The sequence below is a fragment of the Andrographis paniculata genome, unplaced genomic scaffold (genome assembly GCF_009805555.1).
Source record: "Andrographis paniculata isolate CXL003 unplaced genomic scaffold, ASM980555v1 Contig37END, whole genome shotgun sequence".
NCBI classification, from domain to species: domain Eukaryota; kingdom Viridiplantae; phylum Streptophyta; class Magnoliopsida; order Lamiales; family Acanthaceae; genus Andrographis; species Andrographis paniculata.
The window spans coordinates 31,912-54,802 of record NW_026137570.1 but is presented as its reverse complement, the minus strand read 5'-3'; the positions used below and the strand labels follow the sequence as shown (position 1 = coordinate 54,802).

General features: G+C 36.4%; 2 protein-coding genes across 9 annotated transcripts; both read left to right on the top strand.

Moving 5' to 3' along the window:
- The first annotated feature begins 311 nt into the window (after positions 1-311).
- Positions 312-10,631, top strand: LOC127250244 (ubiquitin-like domain-containing protein CIP73). 8 transcript variants are annotated; one of them, XM_051273414.1, is made up of 16 exons: positions 312-531; positions 1,381-1,526; positions 3,190-3,307; positions 4,838-4,915; positions 5,435-5,556; positions 5,630-5,701; positions 6,651-6,770; positions 6,946-7,015; positions 7,101-7,276; positions 7,763-7,927; positions 8,040-8,129; positions 8,218-8,350; positions 8,503-8,898; positions 9,448-9,770; positions 9,915-9,986; positions 10,347-10,631. In XM_051273414.1, exons 2-16 carry the CDS (start codon positions 1,395-1,397, stop codon positions 10,353-10,355), a joined length of 2,076 nt encoding a protein of 691 aa, XP_051129371.1. In that variant the 5' UTR covers positions 312-531; positions 1,381-1,394; the 3' UTR covers positions 10,356-10,631. The 8 variants fall into 8 exon arrangements, with proteins under 8 accessions (XP_051129371.1, XP_051129375.1, XP_051129376.1 ...); XM_051273418.1 differs by having other exon boundaries at positions 1,374-1,526; positions 5,456-5,556; XM_051273419.1 differs by having other exon boundaries at positions 1,374-1,526; positions 8,040-8,105.
- A 604-nt stretch (positions 10,632-11,235) lies between these two features.
- Positions 11,236-22,396, top strand: LOC127250291 (trafficking protein particle complex II-specific subunit 120 homolog). The gene is made up of 10 exons (XM_051273484.1): positions 11,236-12,046; positions 12,497-12,703; positions 12,808-12,990; positions 17,165-17,274; positions 17,794-17,853; positions 17,980-18,259; positions 19,125-19,417; positions 19,813-20,690; positions 20,881-21,837; positions 21,987-22,396. Exons 1-10 carry the CDS (start codon positions 11,636-11,638, stop codon positions 22,205-22,207), a joined length of 3,600 nt encoding a protein of 1,199 aa, XP_051129441.1. The 5' UTR covers positions 11,236-11,635; the 3' UTR covers positions 22,208-22,396.
- The last annotated feature ends 495 nt before the right edge of the window (positions 22,397-22,891 follow it).

Here is a 22,891-nt window from a genome sequence, read left to right as displayed (position 1 = left end):
CATATATATATATATTTATATATACATATATACATATTCCTACACAAATATATATATATACATACGTAGCCGTATACCTATATATATTTATATTCTTACTGAATAGTGTTATATTATTATTTATATAACAATATTAATATAAAACTGTTTTCATATAAATACCAAAAAATGATTGGCATGGGCTTTTTGGGCCTTATTGGCTTCCACTACAACCAATAAACATTTACACCCAATATGGTATGGATCCCTCCGTCGAATCATTGAATTTGACACGTCAGATACCACCGCAGGCACAGTCATAAGTCATAACCCCGCCAGCCCTGTCTGTGGCCGTTGCCTATAGAAATTATATGTTCACATCCAGGCTTCCAGCGTCATCATCGCAATCACTTCACAGATCGCCTCCCGCAAGAGCCCGCAGGGAAGGAAGGAGTCACCCAAGGTTGCATCAGTGCGGTCCCATATAGGTTCTTACGGGACCCCCACCGGCCGCGCCCTCTCCGTCGTTCCCCGAAACCCTCCTTCCTTCCGGTTAGGTTACTTCCTCTACACGTTCTCATATTCTTGTCTTTTTCTTCTCTGGAAGTGTAATTTCCTTTGATAGATTTATTGTTCTCTTATCGCTTCAGAACTCCCTTAATACAAATCATCATCTATAACTGTACTTTAGTCGGTATTGCCTCGCTTCAGTTTTAGGGTTTTACTTCCAGCTTTTAAATCTTTCTAATTATAACATGTGCTGCTGATGCGCTCAACCACTGGCCATGTATTCTGTCAAAGACAGCAGTTTTTTCTTGCTTACTGCCCGGTTCTATTTTTCCGTTTCTACAATTTGTACTCAGAAATGCCACTAGACAAAATATGGAGTTCTATTAGCGTGAATTGTCGCGAAACCCAGGATTGTACCTTTTTTTACATGCTTCTATGATTATTAGTTTGCTTATTTATCAATCTTTAAATTTTGGAGTGGCAGAAGGTGTTCTCTACTGTTTTATGAAACCAACTGACGATCTGTACTCCATGGGCATAAAAACAGTACCACCCATCATGTGTAAAATTCATCTTTGATTCTACACACCCCTGTGTATCTGATTGCTCTTAAGATATCTGTGGGAACACCTTATCTATTCCCTCTCAAAAACTTCACCCACTAAACTGTTACGCAAGATGTAAGGGGAAGCATAGATTTGTTAAGCTTAATATTCTTTGCTTATGTGAAATTCTTACATTTGCAAAACATACAATCATAATCCTGGGATAAATGTAATTTACACTACAGTTTTTCTGTGCCACTTTCTATATGTGATTTTATAATTGTCTTTCATAATTGTTAATTATACTGTCTTCTCTTAAAGACTAATTATTCGTTTCAGTTTTTAGAATCCTAGAATACGATGGGAAGTACAGGTGGAGAAGGCATAAAGATGCCTGCAGGTGATGCTGCTGAATGTTCTAATAATACTACTGTTGAGATAAAAATCAAGACTCTGGACTCTCAAACTTTCACATTGCGAGTGGATAAATGCGTAATGTGTTTCTCTTCTAATTTTATGCATTTCTCTTCTAATTTTATGCATTGTGAATTGCTTATTGCATATTATTCTTTGTTTTTCTAGGTTTATTTAACCAATGTCAACATTCATACATTAATATTCCAAGCTTGATTGTTATGATACTTCCTCGACCACTTTATGACAGGTCAATCTTAAGATAAGATCATAGCTTACTCCTCATTAGCTCATATAAATCTGGTGACTAGTGGTATGTTTAGTTGGGTGGTGGTCATTAAGTCACCTATTTTGAGTTATGGACGCACATATTAACCTAATGCTAGTTATTATACAGTAGCTGTTATGGAAGAGCAAGGTATTCATTGCCTTCACCCTCACATTTTTAAGTTTTATGTCAGCTCAATGAAATGTTTATTTACCCCAGGACCTGATAACCGTTCTCTCGGTAAAGTGCTTACAGTATACTAAGGGTGTGTTCGTTTGTAGGATTTTGATAAAATCCTACTATTCATCCAAAATTTTCCCCCAAAAAACATCAAATCAAACACCTGTTTTTCATTTTTTATATTATACTAAAAATCAATTTTACATTCAAAACATCACATCAACACCTATTTATATGACATCATACAACTATTAAAATTCAAAATCTTTACTATTCAAATCTCAACTCAAAATCCAAACCCCCAAACAAACACACCCTAAATGCATTTTGCATTTTTTTGATTCACAAAATCACTATGGAATTTAATTATGACATGGTTTTCTTATGAATGATGGACTAATTGTGGGAGAGGCTGCAAGGGAAGTGAGGAGTTAATTTCTCAATAGCAGAGCTGCTCATATGTATTTATATCTAAACTTACTGGCAGTGTAATGATGCTTTTGAATTGAGGAAGGGTTGCAGCTGGTGTAGTATGGAAAGAATTGGAGAGGGAGTGCTAGGGTGCCTCTAGGGATGGAAATAGGCCAGGCGGCCAGGGCCTACAACCTGGCATGCATAAGGCCTGATTTGGTCTAGCCTGTTTATTAACAATGTTAAATTCAGATATATTTTTAAGCTTTCTTTAAATAAATAGAACAGGCTTAGTGTGAGACCTGCATGTTTATATATTTATATAGTATATTCTTTTATCTAATATATACAAATATTATATTTTTAATTGTTTATATAATTCATAAAAAAATTATATTTGGTGACAACTGGCAATAAAAAATAAATTTTAACTGACTTATTATATATAATAAATAATTGTATATATTTTTCTACAAATATTAAGTTTGAAAATTAAAAAAGTAAAATTTTATACAGGTCATTAAATGGGCTCGTAGGCCAAACCATACTTTAAAGTAGGCCAGGCCTAAGCCTTAGATATATATTTTAATAGGCCAATAGGCCAAGCTGAGGCTTTAATTTTATAAAATAGGCCTGTCCTATGTAGCCAAAGCCTGACTTGGCCTATTTCCACCCGTAGGTGCCCCCCACCCTTCTTTTCTTCTAATTAAAACATAGTAACACTTTACTGGATAGAGGAACAAGAGAACTTGTTCTTTTTCGTCTTAGTAGTTACAGATACTAGAACATTAGTGACAAGTTAGCACAGTCTAGATATGAATCTACCATAGCATTTTCCGTTTTTAGTTTCAGATGGTTTTCTTCTTTCTTTTTGCAATTCAGGTGCCTGTTCCCGAGCTGAAGGAACAAATTGCCTCTGTAACTGGCGTTCTCTCAGAGCAACAACGTCTTATATGCCGTGGAAAAGTTTTGAAGGATGACCAATGCCTTTCAGCTTATCGTATCCTTTGAATCTATGACCCAGATTTGATTGCTTTATGATACATGACACTGAACAATTATAGCGTCATCAATCTTCAGTCTACATTACCTGCTTTGCGTTATAGTAAGGGCCTATTGCAGTTATCTTGTCATTTTTATTTTTCTCAGGACTCATATTTCTCTTTTGGCATTTCCAAAAATAATCTATCTTTTGAAGTGAAGGTTTTTGTGTGGGGATAAGCACTCTTTGGTGGAATTTTTCCAAACATTGCTTTGCCATTTTTTGTCATATTTATGAGTTCTAATGATTTCGCAGACTTCTTAGCTAAATAGGTTTCAGAGGTAGCGAAGAGCCCTCTGTCTGGCCATAGTTAACTGTATAATTGTGGCTCTTTCCTTGTTGGAAAAAGGCTATGAGTTCTGAAGTAAATACATTACTTTTCTCTTCGAAAAAAGAACAGACATCTTAATCTCATAGAACTGAATTAGGTTGTGGCTCCAAACCATTTCAGGAACAAGGAATTAAGATCTCTCTGTGAAATGAATGGATAGTGTTTCATTTATAGAATACTACTACAGTTGTAAAGTAAAACATAAAACCACATTTAAGTCAGTTAAAAGTTTTCTAACAAGTGATGTCTCTTTCCTTTCTAAAAAAGGTTTGATCTCATTAAGTTTATTAGTACATCATATCCTATATTATAAGATATATTATTCCACTAAAAAGGACATTTAGATGAGTGAATGAAAGGCTTTATGAAGAGGCAATGGAATGCATTCAAGAATTTTTGAATAAATATCTATGCGGGGTACTGATATAGAGGCAATTTCCTTGATTGTTTTTTAAAAGGCATGGTGCTGGGTTTCTCTTCGGTTTATTTGGTAATAGTCTTAGTATTAGAAAATTGGAAGCTTCTTCTTTTTTTTCTTTTCTTTTCCTTTTTTACCCTTCAGAAATCAGAATGACAAAATTGATAGGCAGAATGTATCCTGTGGCTGAATTTCATTCAGATACTCACAACTCTTTCATATTCTAGTATTTGCATGATCTAATTATTGCACATGATAGCATGAATCTGGGTTATAATTTATTGTGTTCTGGATGCCTGCTAGGTTCCTGATACATTTGTGTTATATGCATCATATGTTTACGTAGCATCAAATTTTAACTGAATGTATTGGACCTTCTCAGCTGTATTATGATAGAAAACAAATATAGACAAATGATTTAAATTCAAATTTACTTGAGTAGAATATAGTGCACACCTACTAGGCTACTATATTGACTCCTGCCTAGCCAAAATCTGATTGTTAATCTGGAAACTGAATACATAACCGACAAGTATGTGCTATAGTTCCGTATTTAACTGTCTGGGCTCACAATTGGAATGGTCCAACACTAACAAGCAGAATCAACACTGGCCCACATCACGTTTGCAATATGGCTGGGCTCATTTGGTGGGTATAAGATTTGGAAGAGCTGCAATGCTGTGAGGATGGATAATTGGCATTGCGGTTCTTTTGTTTGGTGCCTTAATATGTATTGTAGATGTGGAAGATGGTCACACCCTACACCTGGTTGTGAGACAACCTGTTGCTTCATCACCAAACCTGCCTGATAATGCAGGTTTGATTCAGTTTCTGATTATCTTTACTTTAGATATGATTGTAAAGTGTCCTGTTTTGATGGCTGCTATTGAGTTTCTTAATAAGTCATTAATTTCATCACCTGTGCTGATGTGTCCAAAACCTTTTGACTTGCTTTCAATATATAAACTCAACACTCAACAGGCCATTGTGAATGTGATGCTTGAATAATGAATACCTATTTATCATTGGAGAGAGAGGGGAGCTTTAGGGTTTGTTTGATCAATCTTCTAAAAGGTGTTTTAACACTTTAACTTATAATAATTGGATCAGATAGGAAAACATACACCCTGTTCCTTTACTTGAAGACCAGTAATATTCTGGTTATAAATAGAACCACTGATTTATTTTCTTGGTGGGATATTTAAAATTTGAATAGGAATGTGGTTTTGGAAGGATCCATTTTTATTCATTTTGCTTGCTATGTTTACAAATTTAAGATTTGCCCTGTATTTCATGGTTGAGTAAGTAGTAATCCGAAAACCTATCTCTTTATCAGCAGACAGTAACCCATCATCAGGTACTAGGCACAATCAGAGTAGTCGAGCTGGCCCTGGTATGGTGGTTGGAACCTTCAATATATCAGAGCAGGGAGATGGAGCTTTTCCTGATCTTAATCGGGTAAATTTGGCATCTTCCAATGTTTATGTGGACTCAAGTAGATATCAATGATTTGTGGTTGGTTGTCTTTTAGATTGTTTCTGCTCTGCTGGGTTCTTTTGGAGTTACAAGACTTGGAAGTGGCAGTGAAGGAATTGATCTTAATGTAAGTTTTGTGATGGCTTGGCTAGAAACATTCTGAAAACATTTGGAAAATCATGCACATTGTCCATAGTATTACTTTGTGGAAGAATTAGCACATATAATTATTCAGTGCCCATATTAACCTTTTTGCATACTTATTAAGCTTTAAGAGCAGTACATCATGCTCATTATATTGTTGTTGGCATTATTTGATGAAAAATCATCTTACAGCTCGTGCTAATCATAGAATATATATTGAAAGGATAAAGCAAGTGGGTTATGTGCTGATACATACAGATTAACAAAGTAATTATTCAAACATTGTCATACAATCAGCATATAGGTTGGAATTTGGTGGAAACAACTTGGAAGATAAACTTGTTCAACTCTACTTCATCAGTTATAGAACAACAATACAATTATGAACTTCATTTTAAAGCATATTCTGTGTAACATTCATTGAAAATTTGAAATCACCTCGAATTTTTGATTATGTTTCTACACTTTATTCTCTAACATATATAATCATGCATTGTCTGAAACTGTGCGAAGTAATGAAATAAGGATATGAAGTTACCATGAATTGTTTTGTTTCTATCTTTTCACTTCTTTGTCACCATATTCACAGGCTATATTAGAAGTGTAGAACGATTTGAAAAATAAAAAGTTTCAACTTTGCTGAGCTCAGCATCCAATCAACCTATCTACATGGACAGACCAACATGCTAGAGATTTTTCATGAAGCCAAATTATAGTACCAGCACCTGTTCCAGTATATTATTTGTAGAATTTTAAAGAAAGAAAATGATATGTTCTATAAGATATCAGCTATAACATTTCAACTGTGGAGTTTGTAAACAAAAAAAAAAAAAAAATATTCAGTTTTGCCAAGTACTTGCACATGGAGCTAACTTAATTCCTCTACTCAAAAGGTAGATTCCCATTTTATGGTTTTCCTTTTTCCTGGCCAGCAACCTCCTGCAGAACGATTATTGGCTTCACCTGCCTTAGGTGGTGCGAGATATGCAAGTAGACCGCAAACTGACCAAGTCACTTCGCTGCCTCTTCCTGTGGAATCCATGCAGCCACCGGTAGCCTTTGAGTTTATTATTTGTAGTCCATGCAAAAAGACAAACAGGAACCAATTCGAGCACTTTTCATGAAAGAATATGCAACTTTTTATATCCCTAAAATATATTTTTTCTTTCTTACCTGGCTGAAATTTTTTCTAACTGATGTGATACCAAAGTCATTATTTTGTTGCAGATTATCCCTGATTCATTGACTACGTTATTACAATACCTGGGTCATCTAAGACAAGAATTTATCACCAATGGTAGAGCTGTTCATTTCATTTCGACTTGTCTAATTCTGTTTAGGGTCCTATGTTTTTGGCTTAAGCTTGTTATTGGACTGCCCAGTTGGAGGACAGAATGTTAGCGTCCAAAATGGTGTTCTTCCTGGGAGTGGTGCGAATGATACAGAAGCTACTGTACATTCCAGTGGAGTGAGAGGGCTCCTAACTCCCGAGTCCTTGGCTGAGGTGATGTCATGCGCCAGACAACTGCTTGGTGAACAAGCAACTGGTTGCTTAACGGTATGTGCTCTAACTATGTAGCTGTTTCTGAGAGGAGTACAAATCACATTGTATCTACTAGATTAGAGAAGATCAGAATTAGCTGGTTAAAGTAGCGGTATGGCATTCATGATATCAGTGCATTCTGCGCTGATGTTTCCCTCGGAATCTCAGTCTATTTGAAGCTAAGTTTAAGCTGAGCAGTGCCTACGTTGTGCATATATTAGTAGTATTGTGTGTTCTGGTAGGGAAATTGTGTCGATCACCTAATTCTAAATTGAGATGTTTTGGCTAGTAAGATGATAGATCAGTTTGATATGTTTAACATTGTAATTTCTTTGACTTAAGGAGATTAGGTCTCTGCGAACATCATAAGGGATAAATGGTTATGCTTTATACTACTGCTGTGTGTGCAGGCTTGTGGTATAGAATTTCGTTGTGTTGTGAGCTACGAACATATTATTGCCTTCCGAGGATATGTGCTACTGACTTAATTTTTTAATGTAGCAACTGGCAGGACAGCTGGAATCTCATTCGAGTGTGGTGGATCCTTTGGAGAGGTCAAGAATTCAATCTAATGCCCTAAGATCAGGAACTCTTATCCAAAAGTTAGGATCTATGCTGCTTGAGCTTGGTAGAGCCATAATGACACTGAGAATGGGTCAAGCCCCTGTATGTTATTTCATTAGTAATTTGCACTGCATATTGCACTCCTGCAGCATAGGAAATAAATTACTTATAACAAAAAAATTGTAGAATGATTTTGGTTTCATTGGTTCTTTAGGCTGATGCATTGGTGAATGCTGGACCCTCTGTTTTTGTATCCTCAGCAGGACCCAATCCAATCATGGTTCCGGTGCTATTTTTGTTTAATGTATCAGTTTCCTTTCGGTTATGGCATTCAGACTTACTCCACGCGTATATGTAATATGTATATATATATTTATATATACCTTGGACAGCCACTGCCTCTCCACCCTGGAGCCAATTATGGTTCAGTACCTGTTGGAGCTGTTCAGCCCGGATCTGGTTTGACTGGAAGCTCTGCTGGTACTGGGTTTCTCCCGAGAAATATTGATATCCGGATACGTACAGGTGATTCCTTCGGATAAGCTTGTAAAACTAGGGCTCGATTTTTTTTATATAGTGCAGAGTTTCTGCTAAGAACATGGCTTGTTTATACTGGCATTTCAGTTAATGAAATGTAACTAATTTTATTCTTGAGTTCTTTGTTTTATTTGTGATAGGTTCATTGTTTACCCGAAGGGGAATTACTGGTTCACAGCCTCAAGAACAAGTTGGTCCGATGTCTTCCAACTCAATAAGTTCTGATCAACAAGATGCTGCATTGCCTGATTCAAATTCTCACATCAGGGAGCCACAATTGCAGGCTGTCCCTATTAGAACTGTAGTTGCTGCAGTTCCTGCATCTGGAAGACACGAATCAGATTCTTCTCGTGGTTCGATAGGGATTCTGTATCCAGTTCTGGCAAGAGTTCAAAATGTATCTCTCGGAAATTCTGTTGGTACTAGGGCTTCTCAAGCATCAGATCAACACCAAAATGATTCCAATGTTAATCCCGAACGAGTTATTTCTGATGCTGCAACACAACCGCAAAGCACTGCAGGGCCTCGTGGGAGTGGTAAAACTGCATTTCATCAAATTTGCCTGTTATGTTTGATTGTGCATGATATTTGCTATTTGAGATTATAATTAGCAACAAAAAGAAGGCATGCTTATTGAAATTTGTGCTTGTTTTTCACCGAGGACCTGAGCAAGGTGAATAAAGTTTATTCTCCTAATGCAATAATAATTGACCTTACTGACATTATTGTGCAGTAGATAGTTCTGGGTTATACTGTATTTACATTGAGAAGCATTATTTAATGCTTAACCAACACAAGTCACACAACAAAATATGACATGTGACATGATTAAAGAAAAACAATCACTGTTTCAGTACCTTTGCACATTTACATTGTGACCTTTTTTTTCATTTAATAATATTTTATAGTTATCTATTAATAACCGAGCCAGGTAAATATCTTCAAATTGAATTGGAAATTTGTTGTCATGGTAGTCCTTACGTTACAATTTGTATTACAAAGCTATATTGGGCAGAGGGGCATGACATATATATGCAATGCACATTTTATTATGATTAGGGGATAATTACTGTCAATCTGTGCAGGCTACAATGGCGTACCTATTGAAGCACTTAATGTGCAAGGATCTCCTGGTCAGAGCAGAAGTGGATTTGAGCAGCTGTTAACTACAATATTTCCACAGGAGAATGTCCTGAGTAATAATGCCAACACCTCAAGTTCAGGTTCTGGTCAAAGTCATACTGACTTACCAGCGGGTAATGGTAGTTCTCAGGCACCGTTATCAGCAGTGAGTGATCAAGGCCTCCTTCTATCTAATATACTACGGCAAATAATCCCCATGGTTTCTCAGAACAATGAAGCTCAGTTGGTGCCATCTGCTGAAGGAGCTAACTCAGACGAAACACAGGTAACGAGGTCATTCTGAGTTTCGAATCACATATTCTTGAAGGGGTTGTAGAATCAGCTAACATAATTTAGAACAGTGAGCTTGGCTTGCGTGTTTGATGCATTCGTCTTTAATTGGATTACAAATTTAAAGCTCATGCTGCAGGCTGCTGAAAATCCTCACCGGAGTTCTAACAGGCGAAGCCCTCAGCCACCGCCAAGTCCAAAACGTCGAAGAGTAAGAGATCTATTTTATTTGTTTATTACTCGTCATCCTTGTGATCTCCAGCATGTTTCTATCACACTAGCCATACAAACCACTCCAGTGCAGTGAGCAGGCAATGAATATTTGAACTTACAAGTAGGCTAGTGTAGTGTGGACTGTGGTCACTCACTGTATATGTTCAATTGGAGAGAAATTTTCCCGAGGTGCTGCCTGGTACAGAGCTTGAATATTACGTGGATGAAAATCCTATTTGAAGGCGACTATGTGTTGAGAGAAGATAAAAGATAGTGTGAGGGTGTTTGGTTAGAACCATAGGCACTTTAAAATACAGTTTTCTCCATCCGTGAACTGATGTTGATAATGTTGTTACAGCTGGAATAAGCGTCTGGCATGTGGAATTTTGGGGCAATGGTGTTGATTGGGAGAGGTGTGCATCAACTGTCTCAGAAGCCTGCAATTTGAAGAGATGATTGTGTCAGAGTCTTGGGAAGACACAACCTCACCCGATATAAATAATCCACATATATTATATATCATACAAGAGCTGCACAGAATGGAATGTATACAGCATCAATTTTGTTAATCTTCGTTTCATTTTTGCCATTTGTTCTTGGATGCTATTCTTTTTTCGAGCTTAGTGCATTTTGGATTCTAACATGTGATGTTGTAGCTTTTTTTTCTGGTTTCTGGTAGCCTCTTAGGTTTTTTTTTTTTGGTAGTCATATTATATCTTTTAATATTGTATATTATTTTATATGTATTTAGCTATACATAAATTATATTATATGTATTTTATAATTAATAATTAGTTATAATATTTTTAAACTTTATAATGCAATTAAATTATAAAACAAAATTTATATAAATTAAATTAAATTAAATTAATTTTATTTTAATTAATTAATTAAACCCAAGTTAAATTTTAGTTAATAAAATAAATTTATCTATTATATTTATTTAGCACTATAAATAATATTTATTTTGTAATTTATTTCACAGATAAATAAAATTTATATTAAAATAATTATTTTGTTATTAAATTATTCAATTTTTTATATATAATTTTTATGTTTATTTATATTTTATTTACATTATATAAATATATATATACTTATATTAAAATAAACTATGTCATTCTTATATATTATACTAATAAATTAATAAAATTTTATTAAATATTTTTATTTTTATTTATTTATACAAATGCCTTCAAATTCCCCCAATGTTAAGGAAAAACATATCTAAGTTTATATTCCTTCTCCTCCTCTCCCGTACCTTCATTTGAACCAAACTAACGTTTGCTATAGAAAATTTTTAGTTTGGTTATCTCTCTCCTTTTATAGTGTGTTTGAGATTTCTGGTTCTTTCTATTCCATGATTCGGCAGAGATCGCCGAGTTTCTCCCCTCTTAGCTATTTGTTCGGTGTAACGGTTTAATATCCGCCATTTACACACTTTAACACGTAGTAGTTGTTACTCCCTTCGTTCCACAATCATATCTTGTTGTTTCGGTTTTGACTCGACCGATACAGATCTGTATCGGCCGAGATTGAGGAGCCATGCCGGCACCGCAATCAGCAATGTTTATATGACCTTACGCACCTTTTTCCAACCCATAATCACGACAGATTCAAGACAGTTGCACCCTCTTCGTAGGAATAATGGAACCCGATGTGTGCATCGAAACCAGCAGTATGATCCGAGTGGCGGTCCTCCCGATCGCGTCCATTCCCCCGCTTCTCTTCCGGGACTATGCTGCGATGCTCCTTCGCCACGATACCGTATCCCTCAACGCCATCAGCTCGTTCTACACTGAACACCAGAAATCCCCTTTCGCCCACCAGCCATGGGAATCCGGCAGCCTACGCTTCAAGTTCATACTAGGTGGATCGCCGCCGTCTCCGTGGGAGGATTTTCAGTCACACCGCAAGATCCTCGCAGTTATTGGTATTTGCCATTGCCCTTCCTCTCCCGATCTTCGCTCCGTCGCAAATCAGTTTGCAACCGCTTGCAAGGGTTATTCGTCCTCACTCGTTCAGCGCTGCTTCGCCTTCTGCCCAGGGGATTCTCAGGTCAGTTGATTTAGACATTCTTTTGTTTAGTTATTTTAATAAAGTCCGGGATAGCTGATTCGGCTGTAGGGTTTTGGCCTAGTACATTGAGTTTATAATGAATATATTATGATATAAATATATATTATATCTTGATTTTCTCCGCTATTATTTTGATTTTTTTGGGTTTCCTTTTACTTGATACTGCTTGTCTTCTACAATTGCTGTTTGCGGAGAAGTTTTGTGTTTCTCGTTGCATTCAAATGGATGTTCTGCTTTTCGATGTCCATAGGGATAAGCTCTTTTGTTTCATGATCTGCTTAAAGTTCTTTTTTCCTTCATTTCTTACTTCGTGCGAACTTATAATCAGATCGGTGTTGAAGACCCTGTATTACGATTGCTCCATCATTTGATTTTTTGCTGACGATGAAAGGTATAATTTTTTTTTTTTTTTTCTGGATGCTCATTCAGCTTGAAGAGGAGAGTTTCAAAGGGAGTAACTTATTATTGTTCCCACCAGCCGATCGTCAAACACAAGAATTTCATTTGCAAACAATGGTGCAAGATATTGGTGCCTCATTGTTGATGGAATTTGAGAAATGGGTTCTCCAAGCTGAATCTGGTGGGACAATTTTGAAGACCCCTCTTGATTCTCAAGCCAGTCTTAGCTCAGAGGAGGTTTTAATTTTGATGGCCCAGAACTTTGTTAATACCCATCTGTTTATGTGTTCATGCAATCTTCTTGTACTAATCCTGATGACACTGAAACATAAAATTTACAGGTGATTAAGGCAAAGAAACGCCGGCTTGGTCGTGCACAGAAAACCATTGGAGACTACTGCTTGTTGGCTGGATCACCTGTTGATGCCAATGCTCATTATACTACTGCGCTGGATCTTACTAGGTTGACTGCTGATTTTTTTTGGTATGCTGGAGCAATGGAAGGAAGTGTTTGTGCATTGCTGGTAAGCAGGAACAACAAAGTACTTTTTCTTTTTTAAAAAGATATTTTGGGTTCTGTTCTTTCATCTCTATGTTGATATCTACAAATGTGTGCAGCTCCAGTATTTGAATAGGTAAGTCTGTGTAACTGTTCTGAGGACTTAATAGTGCTACTGAGCTGAGGAGATAAAAAATTGTTTATCAGAAGTTTCAACTTTCCCTTTATTATGGGTGTGTTCTTGTGTTTTTTGTTTTGATATATTTTTAGACGAAATAGCTGTTTGAGGCAACGATTTGGATAAAAAGTGAGTGTGTTGGATGTGATATTTTTAGAAAGAAAATAAAGTAATGAATAATAAAAATGTGTTTAGAAACACAAAAGAGCCCCGTAGAATGTGTTCTTTGGAATTTGTTTTTTTTTTTTTGAATAGTGGTTTGAATGTAATGTTTTGTAAGAAAAAATAATGTATTTTTATGGAGAATCGTGATGGTTGCATAATACAAAACTAAAACCAAACACCAAAAGAACATAACTATATGTTTGTATCTTTGAGTATTTTCCCTGCAGAAGAATAATGGTACAGTTCATTCTTTGGCCATTCCTTCCCGTGTATATAATGGGTATGCCATGCCCTATAACTGAATGAGTAACCAACATAATAATTACAGGCTAAGGTATGATTTATTTTTCAGTTGGTTTTAGCTTGCTTCATATTCCATTAGTTATTGTTTTTGGGTTTTTCTTTGGGTAGAGAAAAGTAATTTTATTGATAGTAAAGGCAGCTTAGATACAATACATCATGGAACATGAATCAAAGTACAATAACCAATTTTCTTTAGTTACCGTTGTTGTAACACCCTGGCCGGCTCAAACCGGAGCGTCACCGCCATAGTCACATCGTAAGACTCGTTCATCAACCAACTAGCTCTACGTTGTGGCGCTAAGACTAAAATAACCATTACAAAACAATTATTTAGAAATTTAGAATTAAAGCGCACCTGCTTATCATTTAAATAAATAAAGTTCGAATCAAAAGCATAAGTTGTAAATAGTTCTTAAACATTAATAATGAATTTTAAAAACATTTTAGAAGATAAAGTAGTTATAGTTCCCCCGATGGATCATATGATGTGGATGCATCATTTAGGTATAATAGAAACATGATCACCTACAAAAAGGTTGTAAGAAGAGGGCCAACACAACGGTTGAGTAAGCGCAATTAATCGAAGATAAATTAATACGATATAATGCCACAAAATCATTTGAAGAAGATAATTTGAATAAGACGACACATATCACATAAGGATAACTCACACACACGAGTCTTTTAGCGCCTCCCTTATATCTCTTTTTTATTCTCAAATAATAGTGATGAGCACATCACGAAGAAAACTCCACTAGGCCTTAATCAGGGCCGGCTTGACCCGGTTTTCCAACCTTATTACTTCGTATGACACGTCACATAGTTTTACATAACAAGCATAGGGTCACAACCCTCAAAGGAAACTCCACAATGTGTACATAAGGGTTTGAAACCCAAAGTACACGTAAATCAATTTATTATTAGTTTGCGAGGGGCGCCATACGGCCCACAACCCTCTAGTCTCCAATATAACATACCAAGAGGGGATTGTACGCAATCCATCCCTCCATCACGGATGACGGTCTAAAGACCTTTTCATCGTGAATGACGGGCACCTCGGAATCACCCAAAAAGGGAACCCGCCATCTCGATCCCTCGACCTAGCCCATTCGGGATTTAGTTTAAGGTTAGCTAGTTATCCTAAAATACCGGTATACTCTCACGTATTTGCAAGGCACAAAGGTGGAAGGGTATGCTTTATTATCCAAACAATCGACGAGTTGATCGGACTCGACGGATAGTTTCAATTACCAATTTGACCAAATACACAACATGCTCTTAGGCAAATTTCAAAAAGAGTTTTAAACTTAAAATATTCCAATTGTCAACATTTAACCATGCAAAAGTAGGATATTAGACCCAATAAGTTCGTTATAATCTCACTTTATTTCACCTAAGTAAACATTCGAAAAATATGTCAATCACAATAGGCATGGTCTAACTTAAAAAATCATAATATTTAAATATAATCGTAAATCTTTTTCCAAAAACCATAATTAGGATAGAGCAAAACTAGGGTTTCAAACCCATCCCATAAATTCTATGATTTTCAATTTAAAATTCAATAATAATCTTCACATAAGCCTTAGATGACATTATAATAAACTTTCTAGAAGAAATTGGCAAGATCTAACACTTTTGGGCAAACCCATTTGACAATAATTTTGAAAAATATCAATAGAAGGGGTCTAGGATTAGAACATATCATCTATCTAAGATTAATAAGAGTTTTGGAGAAGAAGACCTCCAAGGAAGAAGAGGGGTTGGCTGGCAGCGCGTTCTCTGCTTTGCTATTATTTTCTTTTTATTTTATTTTATTTTATACTTTATTAAACATAAAAGACTTGGACTCATCTTCTATATATATATATATAGGTACTCTAACTTGGATACGTTATATCTTAACAAATATGGATATGCTATATCTTATCAAATCCGCACTATGATATATCTTAACAAATTATGGATAAAGATACCTAAATTAAGAGATACGGATAAACTAAATCTAGTTTATTATTTATTTTACCCTAAATTCAATTTTACTCATAATTTAAAGCCAATTCTTTAATTTCTTATACCAAAATCCCAAAATAAATTAGCCCCAAAGTAATATTGACCGACTCCGACGTCGACCTCCGGCGAACTTCCGGCGAGTATTTTTACAGGGTATTACAGTTGTATTCCATGTTATTGTTTTAGTTAAATCATGGAACATGAATCAAAGTTCATAATAGTTGTCGATTCCTTAAATTAAGCAGACAAGTGTATAGCCCAAACTAGACTAGTTGTGTTCTCCTGATCGAGGTTAAGATCAATGAAATTTGAAATGTAGTAAATTGGGTGTTAAGACGATAAAATCTAACAACGTAGTAAATTGGGTGTTTGACGATAAAAGCTAACAACAAAAATAGTCAAATTCCGGTGAAAAGTTCAAGCTTGAGAAAAGAAATCCTTAAGTTATTATAGAGATGCGGAAAATAAATTAATTATGCAAAAAATTAAAATGGTGGTCCCAATAAATTTCTCTAGAAATTTGTGTTATCAAAGATGCCTTTTTTCTAGTTCAAATCGCGGATGTATAGGAGATTGATGGAGTTGTTGGAATTGATTATTGCATCGTGGGTGGTTTTGGATGACATGATCATCAATTGGGGATGAAGTTTACAATCAGTTTAAATCTCGCTTCTGAAACCATCCATCAACCACCCGTCTGGTTGAACCAGAAAAATCGGTTCAAGTAAACCTTTTCTCACATGATTATGGAGTTGCCAATTATGACCAATCAATCATCCATCTACCCGTTTATGTAATTGGTAGGAGTAGCATGTGGCCATGACCAATAATAATTTTAGGATGTGTTTGTTTGAAAGTTTGAATTTTGATTTGAGATTTGAGTAGTAAATTTTTTTAATTTGAATTGTTGTATAATGTGATATAAATAGGTATTGGTGTGATGTTTTCAATGTAAATTAATTTTTAGTATAATAAAAAAAATAAAAAATAAGTATTTGGTTTTATGTTTTTGAGGAGACAAATTTGGATGAATCATAGAAATTGGGTAAAGTTTGATATAAAAGAACACATCCATAATGGAAATAATGAAAATAATTTGCAAAGGAGTGGCCGATTAGGATACCCATTTTCTTTTTTTTTAAAATTTGCGCCAGTATCCGATTGCCCAATCTGATAAAGACCAATTTCGAGATTGCCGAGTTGGAGACTACCCGATTCGGAGACTGCTCCAACTCGATCCGGAGACTGACCAATCTTTGCAATCTGGCCGATCTGGAGACAATCCGATCCGGAGATTGACCAATCTTTGCAATCTGCAGTCTGGAGAGCACCTGCCCGATGCACAATCTGCCAATTTGGCCGATTTTGTATATTTTGTGTTAACACCGGGTTTTTGGATTTCTGATCCTCCCTTTTGCCTGCCATTTTATTAAGTTGTGATGGTGCATTTGCTTTACTTAAATCATTGCCAGTGATTGTCTCTGACCTTCTCTTCTTGAATCTTTGCATGTGCATTTGTCTCCTAATTCTGCAATATTAGATGGATCGTATGGGTCAGTTGAATCCAGTCTTAGAGGATGAAGTTAAGTACCGTTACAACAGTGTCATTCTGCACTACAGAAAATCTTTTATACAAGATAATGCCCAAAGGTATGCAAAACTTTCTGCTTCAGTGGATTTAAATTTTCTTACATGTCCCTAAATTTTACATAGGTGATACTGGTATAGAGCTAGAAATTGATCAATCTTTACATCTCTTTTATAAACTCGATAATATGAGTGATCCAACCCTGGGTGCATGAGTAAAATCTACCCCATTTTCATCCTACATATTTAAAATTCAGTTTTAACATTCTACATGAGTCCAAGTAAATTGTTTGGTCTACTTGATACAAGATAAGTTTTGTTGCAATAGTATTTTAGGATTAAGACTTTTTATTGTTATGCGTGTTTTTTTATGGAAGTTCTATTTAAATTATAGCTCATGCTTCTTGATTGACATAGAATCCATTCTTGAGTGAAATAAATACTGAGACTTCGGTTGCTTGTTCAAATTCTATTATGAACTCTACCCAGTCTATTGTAGGAGAGTCATCTCTTGATGTTAACCTTAGCTGGTTTCATGAGTTTTTACTATGTTTGTTTCTTGCGGCTGTTGACTTTATACAGGGTTTCACCATTGAGCTTTGAACTTGAAGCCACATTGAAGTTAGCAAGATTTCTGTGCAGGTATGCTAGTTTCACTTGATACTTTTGCATCACTCATGACTTGATGCTCAACGTATTTTATTGCTTCAAATTTAAATACTGTTATACAAGTGCATTGTATTTACCAGTGATCTGTTCTGTTATAAGACGAGAGCTAGCAAAGGAAGTCGTGGAGTTGTTGACTGCTGCTGCTGATGGTGCAATATCTTTGATTGATGCCAGTGATAAATTAGTTGTGTACATTGAAATAGCCCGGCTCTTTGGTGCACTTGGTTATCATCGAAGAGCTGCCTTTTTCTCAAGACTGGTGGCTCAGTTGTACTTGCAACAGGATAATAAACTTGCTGCTATCAGTGCTATGCAAGTCCTGGCCATGACAACAAAAGCATATCGTGTACAAAGTCGAGCATCGAGTGAACCCTCTAATGTGAGTTTTAAGTGCTTTAGGTGGTTACATAAGTTAGTATACTTGACATTTGCATTTTTAATGATGGCATCAGTGGATCCCATTTAGGATAATTGTGAGTATGATACTGCTTTAACTATGATCCAGGACATGCTTGATATTTCTCTAATGATGTTGGATGTATCTATGCTTTTGATTTGTGAATTATGACATTTTAATTTCAGATAGCCATCATGTTTATAAATAATCTGAAATGGATCCTGATGTATGCATGAAATGATTTTAATCTGTGACAATTTTAACATTTTAAATTCCAGATGTATCTGAAATGGGAACATTTTTAAATGTATCTTTTCTTGTAGTGCCTGTATTGTAATGCTTCTGATTGCGAAAAATTCCCTTCGAAACGAACCAATGCTTTCATAACATGCAACCTGAAATTGATCCTGACATGTGCCTTGAAATATAAACTTACAAGCATTTGGGAATTGCTGCAAGCTATTTCATTGTGACGAATTCATGGTTTTAATTGATTTCCTTTCTGTACTTTGTCCTATGCCTGATCTAGTACTGTTCCCAAGAGTCTGTGTAACCATAAACCTTACTGTATTCATTGAGATCTGTTGACTATGTATACCACTGTGGGTAATGTAAATAATAGATCTTGTGATAGGATTGGTGCACGTTTGAATTTATTTAGTCATAATGGAAACAACGCTGTCTCCATCGTTACATCTTTTTCCGCACATTAGAATTGTCTGTATATGTTCCCAATTTTCTGAGACCTACTTAATGGCTTATTATTGGCTATAAATTAGATTCAAATCTCTCTTTATTTGTATATCGGAGAATGTTTGAGAGTCTTTCTTGTTCACTTTTATGGAAGGATGCTAGACAAACTTCTACTGATGGGGGAAAGATGCATCACCACTCAATAGTGTCCTTGTTTGAATCACAGTGGAGCACCTTGCAAATGGTTGTTCTGAGAGAAATACTTCTATCTGCAGTTCGTGCAGGGGATCCTCTTGCTGCCTGGAGTGCTGCTGCACGTCTATTGAGGTCTTATTATCCACTGATCACACCTGCTGGGCAAAATGGCCTGGCCAGTGTGCTTGTGAATTCAGCGGAAAGACTTCCTTTGGGAACTCGGTGTGGTGATCCAGCCTTGCCCTTCATCAGGTAGTCAGTTATTTATTAATTTTTTCCTTTCTGAATTTGATAATATAGATTATATAAATGTAAGGTATGTGCATTTTCTTTGCCGTATTTACTACTTAGCGTTCTCATTGAAATCATGCTTTTGGGGCATGGAGAGTTCCCCTTAGCAATATCCACACTTGTGTTTGTAAATAAAGATAATGCAACTTCTATGTCAATTAACAATCTTAATGAAGACACTATTGCTTACATGTAAATTGGAAATATGACATATGCCGATGATTTTGTTCCCCTCTCCAAGGATCATTTTTTTAAGTGTGGTTTTTTTGAAGTCAATTCCTAGTTGGGCTCAAATAAGTGCATTTGTCAAATCGCTGTACTCTTCTCTGACCGCAGCTTTGGTGTTAAACACTTAGGTTGCACTCATTTCCTTTGCACTCATCACAAACGGATATAGTAAAGCGAAACCCATCTCGAGATGATTGGTGGGTTGGGTCTGCTCCATCAGGGCCTTTTATTTATACGCCTTTCAGCAAGGGAGAACCAAGTCATAGCACTAAGCAGGAGATAACCTGGGTTGTTGGCGAACCAGTTCAAGTGTTGGTGGAACTAGCAAATCCATGTGGTTTTGAATTGATGGTCGACAGCATTTATCTGTCAGTGCATTCGAAGAATCTGGATGCCTTTCCTGTAAGTGTCAATCTCCCTCCGAATTCCTCAAAGGTGATAACGTTATCCGGTATACCAACCAAGGAGGGTCCAGTTACTATTCCTGGATGCATAGTTCACTGTTTTGGTGTCATCACTGAACATATATTCAAGGAGGTTGATAATCTTCTTATTGGGGCAACTCAAGGGCTTGTGCTTTCTGATCCTTTTAGGAGCTGTGGTGCTGCAAAGTTAAAAAATGTACCAATACCTAATATTATGGTGGTATCATCACTGCCGTTGTTGGTATCTCACATTATAGGTGGTGGTGGCTCCACTATGTTATATGAAGGCGAGATTCATGATGTATGGCTTAGTTTGGCTAATGCAGGTACTGTTCCAGTTGAACAGGCACATATCTCATTGTCAGGGAAAAACCAAGACTCTGTTGTATCTGTTGCTTCAGAAACTCTGAAATCAGCCCTCCCTTTAAAACCTGGTGCAGAAGTTACAGTATGTATAACCTTGAAAGCTTGGCAGTTTAGCATGATGGATTCTGACCCTACTTCTAGCAAGGGTGTCCTTGGGACTTTAGGGAAACAAGCCAAGGATGGTAGTGGGCCAATGCTGCTGTTCCACTATGCAGGTATCTACTATGGAGTAATATTCCTTGTTTCAGCAATGAGTCAATGACCTGTACTTGTCACTCTCACTCCTTGTCTAACAGTTCCTTAGTTTACATTTGGAGTAGCATTGTGGAGATAAGAGGGTTTCCTGGGGCATTGTCATCAGCACTGCTGTTGGGATTGCTTCTAATTGTTGTGTTTGCTTGTCAGGTCCGTTGGCAAACTCCGGCGAGCCACACATGGGATCTGTACCACCTCCTGGCAGACGTTTGATCATACCTTTAAACATTTGTGTTTTGCAGGGCCTGTCTTTTGTAAAGGCTCGTCTGCTCTCAATGGAAATTCCAGCTCACATTGGTGAAACTCAGACCAAGCTATTACAAATGGAAAATGATCATTCGGAGAAGGCCAATAGCTCAGAGAGACAAGCTGATAAGTACATGAAAATTGATCCTAACAGGGGTAGTTGGGGGGTGCGCTTTCTTGAATTAGAGCTGTCTAACCCAACCGATGTTGTCTTTGAGATATGTGTTTCGGTTGACATGGAGAACAACCCGAAAATCAGTGACAAGGAGAGCCTCTCCTACTGTACCTGTGCAGAATTTGGTCATCGAAAAACTAGGATTGACAGGGATTATACTGCTAGGGTATTAATACCTCTTGAACATTTTAAGCTACCCATTCTAGATGACTCCTTTTTCTTTGATGGTTCACAGATCAGTGGGGCCAGTCGAAGTTCTGGCTTATCAGAAAAGAGTATTAAGGCTGAGCTTGGGGCATCTATTAAAAATTTGATTTCTAGAATTAATGTCAGGTGGCAATCTGGACGCAATAGTTCTGGTGAGTTAGATATCAAGGATGCTATACAGGCTGCACTGCAGGCGTCTGTTATTGATGTTCTACTGCCAGACCCCCTGACGTTTGGCTTCCAGCTTGCTGGAAGTAGTGCAGAGCAGTCTGCAGATATAAACTTGCGAGAAACAGCAGACTCGCATGTCAATTATTGCGAGACTGGAGGCGCCATCCTCGCGCATAACATGACTCATATGGAAGTGATTGTGCGCAACAACACCAAGGAAATTATTAGGATAAGCCTTAGTATCACATGCAAAGATGTGGCTGGTGAGAACTGCATCGAAGGCGACAAGGCAACTGTTCTGTGGGAAGGTACCAGTGCGATAGATATCATAGGTTTCTCAGTCAGTGTCTTTATTGAGAGCACCCTCCATTTGATAATCCGCATTTTTATTCAAAGTGATGCGTAACGGCAACTCTGTCGTTTGCGGCATCTGCTAATAGTTTCGTCTGTGTATCAGGTGTGCTGAGTGATATCACCATGGAGGTCCCTCCCCTGGAAGAGACTAGGCATGCTTTCTCTCTGTATTTCCTGATACCAGGGGAGTACACACTGCTGGCTGCCGCTGTGATCGAAGATTCTAATGAGATTCTTAGAGCACGGGCAAGAACTAAGCTATCGAATGAACCGATCTTCTGCCGTGGACCACCCTTCCATGTACGAGTGAGCGGTGATGCGTGAATTGTGCTGGGCCTTTAAGCCCGGATACTGCGCAGTTATTTGCGAGCCTCCTACGTAGGCCAGTTTGACTCCACCCCCTCTGTTGTGAGCGTATAGTGGTGGAATGTGATTCTTTTTCTAAGAGAATGTCATCTTTGTATTCGAACCAAGCAAGCAAGCAAGCAAAATAGTCATCTTCTTTCATCGGAATTGAATCGAATCAAACAAATACATAATATTTGTTAAATATATAATATTTGTTTTTGAATCGAAGTTGTTCTATTAAATCGAAATTTCAGTTGGGTTCAATTCTTTGATTCATTTTCTTTTTTCCAATCCACGAATGATATATAAATACTCCATCACTCCTGTTTTAAAACGAATTTACCAAAATTTTATTAATTATATTTAAAACAAATTTAAATTAAAGTATAAAAATATATTTTTAATATTTGTTATTTATATTTTAAAATTTTAATTTAATGATAATATATAAATAAAAAAATAAAATTATAATATAATATTAAATTATAAGTATTTTATAAATTATTTTAAAATTTTATATTAATTTCGTCTCATAAGAAAGAGCAATATCATTTGCTTTTGGCATCATCATATTTAATATTAAAAATATTTTTATATTATATAATTTATTTTACAAATGTCATTATATTTATGTTTTGCATTATAAGAGGTCGATCAAAA